The 7627-nt window shown below is 37.4% G+C and overlaps 1 protein-coding gene across 1 annotated transcript; it reads right to left on the reverse strand.

Annotated features, from left to right (window-relative positions):
* Positions 1 to 574: 574 nt before the first annotated feature.
* On the reverse strand, positions 575 to 5251 carry LOC136679243 (B-type lectin plumieribetin-like). Its single transcript, XM_066657668.1, has 3 exons — positions 5189 to 5251; positions 4964 to 5057; positions 575 to 1005 (listed from the first exon to the last, which is right to left on the reverse strand). The coding sequence occupies exons 2-3, from the start codon at positions 5051 to 5053 to the stop codon at positions 760 to 762; spliced, it is 336 nt and encodes a 111-aa protein (XP_066513765.1). The 5' UTR covers positions 5054 to 5057; positions 5189 to 5251; the 3' UTR covers positions 575 to 759.
* Positions 5252 to 7627: the final 2376 nt, after the last annotated feature.

Below are 7627 nucleotides of genomic sequence, written 5' to 3' on the forward strand. Positions count from 1 at the left end.
TAGCCTTTTGAATGAAGACCTACAGTAAAGTTTTGTCTTTGTTTTTTTCTGACGCACTACAGAAGCATGAGCTGAGCTAGATTCACTGCAAATATCTAAAGTATTCTTCCAAAAATTATCTAGAATGGTTCTGTTAGCTTTAGTCCTCTTGGAGAGAAAGCTCCTGTATTTATCTTATAATCACTGTAATCACTATAATCACTTGCTGTCTACATGTGCATGAATGTCATAACTGGAGATTTCTGGCAGTAGAGGGAGAGAATGTGTGTGCATGTGTGTACTGAGAGAGAGACAGACAGACATAGAGGGAGAGAGAAAGAAGCTTAATTTTTTCTGAACTCTGTATACTCACACTAACAGATAATAAAGCGAGAAATAATCAAACTGTTTTCTGTTCTGTATAAAATCAATGAACAAATACATGAGCTAATGAAGCTAGTGATGCAAAACAATTTAACAAAAAAAATCTACATTGTTTTAGTGAATATCAATTAATCAGAATAATCAAATCTATTGGTGTTAACCAGGTTTTGTGTGTGTGTGTGTTCATTACTCTCTCTTTTCTTCCACAAAAAAGACAAGCATTGGTTTGAGGTGTCAATTAGGTTTTAATCTTAATTTGGCTCTTTCTGCTGTACAGATATATAAGCATGCATGTTAACAGCAGTCACAGTCTCTTAAACATTTCTACATTAGTAGCTCAGCAAAGTTAATGTGTGTATCAAGAGATTGTTAGGAGACTGTAGTTAAGGAAGTTTATTACTTAAGAGACCGCAGCACTCTTGTGCCTTCAGTAATGACCAGACTGCCATCGTCTTTGAGGGTCAGACGCATATCTGATGCAGCTTTGTTTTGCCAGGTGTCACTGGCCCATAAAGGATTTCCAGTGTCGTTATAAATGACCAGGTTTCCGTCCGCCTGCATCACCAGTCGAGTTCCAGGTTTTCCACAAGTGTTGGATGCCCAGACTGGTTTCCAGGTGTAAAGCACAAAGTTCCCATCATCCTAAACAACAGAGACACATACAGTAAGACCTTTAAACCACCGGTGCTTACAGTCTTGCATTTTTCACATTCTCCACTTCTTAACTTTCATATTGTATAAGGTGAAGGTGCCATATAAAACTGGAACTGTAGTCCTTCCACTGGAGTGGTGTAATTTATGTAAACATTAAGCCAACTTAACAAGGAATCTGCCTCAGTGAAACCATGGGCCTAAAAATGAAATGCAGAAAAATAAAAGGACATATGACTGTTATTCATGTGTTCAAATAATATAATGATTATATCACTCATCAAATGAAAGGGCTGTTTCTTTACATAAATTTATATATATTCATTTGTTCCAGAATATGTATACTACTTGTATGTATAAACCTGGCATCACTGAATTCCTGAGATTATCTTGGAACTAACAAGCCCTCGTTGTCTGTCTACAATCTTCCTATGAAACATAATTCACTATATTTATATATTTATATTCAATATATTCTTAGGCTTAGCTAATGCACTTGACTCAGTGCCTCATAATCTTATGTGGAAAACCTTTGAATTCTTCCAGGTCCAAGAAAATATCACGAAGCTGGTCAAAGCTTATTTTGATGATATTCAGTTTTGTTTTATTAGAGGAGAATTTATGTCATGGCAGCGATTGGAAATGGGTATAATGGCTGGATGCACCCTTTCACCACTAGCGTTTACAGTTACAATGTAGGACATTATTAGGGTGTCTAAGTGGGTTGTAGGCAGAGAGAGGTTGCATGATGGCTCTCCCCAGTTAGGGCATACATGATGTGATGACCCTGACCACTTGTGTCTTGTACATGGTAGATGCTGGGGATGTTAGATAAAAACCTTATGTGAGCTTAGGCTGAAAGGTAAACCAAGCAAGTCTAAAAGTTTATCGATAGTTAAAGGAAAACTTGTGCAGGAAAATTTTGTAATTGAAAGAGACCTGATTCTGTCTGTACTGGAGAGACCAGTGAAGAGTTTAGATAGATGTTACAGTGCAGCACTAAATGATACAGAGCACTGGTGAGGGCTATTAATAGCACTGATTATGTTTGCCAGGGAAGCTGAAACTGCGGTGTCTGTTAGTTCAAGTTCAAGATTCTTTATTGTCATTTCAACTATATATTAAGTACACAGTGAAATGAGACATGAGGTGCCAAAAACTAAGGACAACTGTGAAAGACTTATCAGAAACAGTTGAAAGGTCTAGTCAGTGGTTGTGAATAAGGAGATCACAGATTATTTGGGGAAACATACTGTAAATATGTTCCAGTTACAAGGACATCACAGATGAGTCGGGTGCTGTGTTGTGTTGTTATTGTGGCTGTCGGTGGTATGTTATGTGAAGTTCACAGGGAAGTGGTGGCACTGAGCATGCGTGAACGGTGCCAGTGGGGCTAAGTACATCCTTAGTCACCTGGGAGGCCAGTGTGGATTCACGGTTGTTAATGCTAAGGGTAAGGTAGGACTGTAAAGCTGGCTTGGACGGGGGTGTATCTGGGATGCCAGACCTCACTGTTGAGCCTTCCAGAGGTGTCATGGGCTTAATTCAGCAAAACACTGACAAGGGGAGGTGTATACCTAATGACAGCTAGCGATTCAGTGGCTGAGTTGGGTAAACAAGGGCTGGGCCCAGTGGGTAAGCTTCAGTGTTAGGGGTAGCTGGTTGCTGATCTGATCATAAATGGCCACAGCAACCACACTGGTTTGGTTTAAGATTTAAATAGCCAAAGATTCCAGGAATGTTGTAGCTGCAGTTAGGAAGAGAGTGGGGTGGGACCTATTTGAAATTCTAATGGATTTGCATAGGATATTTTACATCTTATCCTGTGTATGATTACTTATCAATTACCACATGAAAATACAATAAAACCTAGAAATTGGGCTCTAATATGGACAGAAGCCTCAACCCATGTAAATGACATATAATACTCATACCCTAAGATTTATTTAACACCTTATTCAAAGTAATTTTTCACACTTTGGGCATTTATTACTACCCCCTTAAAAAACAAACAAACAAAAAAAAACTTGGAGATGTTTTTTACCTGGAGCAGGTAAAAGTGGCCCAAATCCAATGTTTCTTACATGTGATACAGATGTGGCTGTGTGAACAGCAGAAATGGCACTGAATCTGAATTTATTTTTTTTATATATTTATCTTAAATATTTACACATATATAAACCTAGCATTTTTTTTAACCTTTAAAAAATTAATTTTATATTACATATAAAATTATTATATATATATATATATATATATATATATATATATATATATATATATATACATTTTAAATGGTCTGAAAAAAAAAACGGAGTCTGTGACAAGCTGACAAGCGTTTCAGTACGGTCTTGTAGTTTATGCTATTTTTTCAGAGGCACAGCTTGTGCAGCTAGCGTTCGTACGAGATCTTTTCAAATACAAATTATTGGAAAGATATAAGGTCCTGAGGAAGTTCATCTGTTCATTTACTGCATTATTAACACTATTGACTGTTTATATGTACTTGCCTTTTTGTTGTGTTTTTTTTTAGGTTTTTAGTTATTTCTGGTATTAGCTGTGGAGTGGATTGGATTAGGAGTGGCTATCATAGGCTATGCAGTGAGACATGTGTGATTGATCAGGTATAAGGCGATGTTTAGGTTTATAGAACGGGTTTTAAAAAATATGATGCTTGTGGTGAGATATATGTACCTATATAATAATAACTTTATCATATATGAAAGGCATGGACAACACCCAGAATGTGACTACACTTGTTGGTTTTTATTGAAACTGTGAAGCTGCTTTGTGACAGCGTCAGTTGTAAAAGGCGCTATACAAAAAAAGTTGATTTGATTTGATTATTCGTCAGTTTCTTATCCGGAATTTCTGTTCCACCTTAAATGGTGCAGCTTGACATACTTGGCAGTAATTGCATTCTGTCGCCACTAGATAGGAACATATGAATATGACTTCCATTTCATTGAAAAACTACACATTTGGCTTAATTCCTAGGTCCATCTCTTTATTGTCTAAGTGTCTCAAATCTGAAAGGCACACTGAAGATTTGTTTACAGACTATCAAAATCCTGAAGATGAACAAATTTTACTGTGGATTTTTTTTGTAATGGCACCATGAGCATAGCATTTATTAGAGTAGGGAAATTGCATGTGTGGCTATTTTCCTAGGACTTTATTTCCTTTTTTTCAGTGTGTCTCATAGATCTGAAAGGCTCAGTGAATAAGAAGCATAGTTAATATTATGATTTCTTAAAACCACATATTTTTGTACTTTAATTTTTTCTTTAACAACAAATAGACCTAATAAAGTTATTAGTTTGATCCAAGCAGTAAGCAGTACATTATTCCAAGTAACAAACCTTCAAATTTGGCCATGTAAATTCATATAGAAATTCAGATTGTAAAAGGTTAAAGAAACCATCCTTGAAGGCTGCAGAGGCACAGTTTGTGTGGGTCTTCCTCTTTCCTTCATCAGGTGTCATTTAATCAGGTCATGGTTAAAACAATGGTTCTGTGTAGAACCCTGAATACTCACAGAACCTTCTGAGTGGGTCAGTTAAACCAGGTTTATTTGTTCTTCTCTGTGAGGAAATGCCTTTTGTTTATGGTTAAAGTAATACTTCTGTGTGGAACCCAAAATGTCTGCTATTAAATTATTTTTTTAGAAGAAATGGGAAGCTAAAGTAGAGGATTTCAGTTTTTTTTTTAAAAAAAACCTTAATGTTATTGCTGTCTGATAATATATACTTTCTTAAAGTTTGTCATTTGTCATCATTTGAATAAATCATCTTTCATTTACAATGTCAAACCTTCACAAAAAACTGACAAAAAGAAATGCAATTATGTAAAATTATTTTTTGCTAGATCCACTTATAAAGTTTTCTCATTCTGTGAAATAGCTGTTCTGAAGACATAATGTTTTATTCAGAAAGGTTTCCAGTCATACCTGCATGATGGCTTTGAAATTTCCATTGTTGGAGATCAGGTATTCTCCTCTTTGCAGTTCCTGGCTGGTAGACAGAGAATTCCTGCTCATTTTCCTGTAAGATAGTTATGGGTTAATCCCATAATTAGCATACGTTTATTTATTTTCAGTATAAGAATAGTAAAAATAGGTTTACATATTCTAACTTCAACAAATCCTGGTAACATTTATGAATGCAGGACTCACAGCAGTCAGTAAAGGGTCTTTGGTAAGTTGTAGTCTCTAGAGTAGTAGCAGGGCTGAAGAGCTGGAGGAACACTGAGCTACTCAGGATGGGTGTAGCTTAAAATGCAAATACTTGCTCACCATTCCATAGAACTATTCCACAGAGTCATTAAATTTATTTATGCGCAGATTAGATAAAAGAAAATCCACTGGCATAAGAAATAAAAGCATAAAGGAACAAAGAGGATTTTTCCAAACATATGTAAAACCATGGGTCTGACAGGATGTGGAGCTGTCAAAAACCCACATAGAGGAAAGGAAGGTTTGGAATAAATGTAGGGAAAATGTGAACCAACTTCAAATTCAAGACCGAACTTCTGAAGGGTAAATGTATATTACTTAGACAAGCCTTAAATGTGCCTCTATTGCAGGTAGTGTCGCAGTCACACAGCTCCAGGGGCCTGGAGGTTGTGGGTTCGATTCCCGCTCCGGTTGACTGTTTGTGAGGAGTTGGTGTGTTCTCCCCGTGTCCGCGTGGGTTTCCTCCGAGTGACTGTCTGTGAGGAGTTGGTGTGTTCTCCCCGTGTCCGCATGGGTTTCCTCCGGGTGACTGTCTGTGAGGAGTTGGTGTGTTCTCCCTGTGTCCGCATGGGTTTCCTCCGAGTGACTGTGAGGAGTTGGTGTGTTGTCCACGTGGGTTTCCTCCGGGTGACTGTGTGTGAGGAGTTGGTGTGTTCTCCCCGTGTCCGCATGGGTTTCCTCCGGGTGCTCCAGTTTCCTCCCACAGTCCAAAAAAAAACACACGTTGGTAGGTGGATTGGCGACTCAAAAGTGTCCGTAGGTGTGAGTGTGTGAGTGAACTGGATAAGCGGTTACAGATAATGAATGAATGAATAATGTGATTGTACAGTGTGAAAGGCTGCAGTAATAATTCCCACAAACAAGAAAAAAACTGAGCAAGATTTTAAATCCGTTTAAATCTTTGGATAACTCCAGCGTCCTCCAAACTGTTGTAAAATAATATCATATATAAATACATAAAATGAAAGTACAGAAATTAGGTTTTTTAAAAAGATTTATTTAGGGTGAAAAATGTTCCTGATTTAGGATTATTTCAAGTCCTGATAATACACAATATAATATGACTTCATCATCATCATCTTTACAACCTCTATCTGTTTTATTGATAATGAATATTTGTAATATCTAGTTTAATGGGAAAATTTTTCAGTGTAAGTAGAAGTTGCTGTGCTAAACACAATTTCTGTAGTTACACCCAGTCTGCCTTTCCTGTCAGGGTTGTGGTGTTGCAGCACCTCCATTGAAATGTGAACAAATTAGATTAGATTAGATTAGATTCAACTTTATTGTCATTGTGCAGAGTACAAGTACAGGGCCAATGAAATGTAGTTAGCATCTAACCAGAAGTGCAATATATAACATTATTTATAAATATGTTTATAAATATATATATAAATATATAAAGATTATATAGGACTATATAGATATAAGATTATATATAGAATGTACATATATTGAAAATGTTAAATAAGCATTAGAATCTACATATATACTTATGTGAGATATATAATATTGTGATTATGAAAGTTGTAACCATATATACATATTGAAATATAAAACATATAAACAAAGTAATATTGTATAGATGATGCATTATGTACTGATGAATGAATGAAATACATCATTACAGAAGGTGCAGTGAAATGATTGTGCAATGTTTACTTAAGTCTGAAGCAGTAGAGTGCTTAGGCACTGGCACAATGGTGGCAGATTTAAAGATGGATGGTACAGCTGCCTGGGCAAGTGAAACATTAAAGATGTGAGTGAAGACTCCCACAGCGAATTCCACAGCACAAGCTCTTAGCACACGGCCAGGTACACCGTCAGGGCCAGCTGCCTTTCGTGCATTCACTTTGCTCAGCATGCGACTGATGCCTGAAAAGGAAAGTACAAGTTATTTGTCGTCTGGTGGAAGATTGTTTATTGAAGATATCTTGTTGCCCTGGTCAAATCAAGCATAGAAGTTGTTCAGCTCATCAGGGAGTGAAGCACTATTGGTAGATGGAACAGTGCTAACTGATTTATAGTCAGTCAGGGTGTGTATTCCCTGCCACATACGCCGAGAGTCAGAGGAGGTAAAGTGCTCCTCAATCCTGCGTTTGTAGCAGTGATTGGCTATAGCTATTCCTCTCCTCAGGTTAGCTCTGGCCGAGCTGTATGCTTCCAGGTCTCCTGATCTGAAGGCAGCATCTCTGGCTTTGAGCAGAGTGCGAACCTCTCTGTTCATCTAGGGCTTCTGATTAGGGAATGTTATTATTGTCTTTTGTGATGTCACTCTGTCCACACAGTTGTTGATGTGTTTCAGGACAGAGTTAGTGTAGGTGTCCAAGTGGATGTGTGAGCCTGTGGAGGCTCGGGCAGCATACTCACTCCAGTCGG

Source organism: Hoplias malabaricus, chromosome Y, assembly GCF_029633855.1.
Source record: "Hoplias malabaricus isolate fHopMal1 chromosome Y, fHopMal1.hap1, whole genome shotgun sequence".
NCBI lineage: Eukaryota > Metazoa > Chordata > Actinopteri > Characiformes > Erythrinidae > Hoplias > Hoplias malabaricus.

Bases quoted from the DNA above. Each gene is read 5' to 3' on its own strand.
- LOC136679243 (XM_066657668.1), bottom strand. From the start codon at position 5,053: ATGAGCAGGAATTCTCTGTCTACCAGCCAGGAACTGCAAAGAGGAGAA. The intron at 1,006-4,963 runs GTATGACTGGAA...TCTGTTGTTTAG, and splicing joins ATTTCAAAGCCATCATGCAG to GATGATGGGAACTTTGTGCT.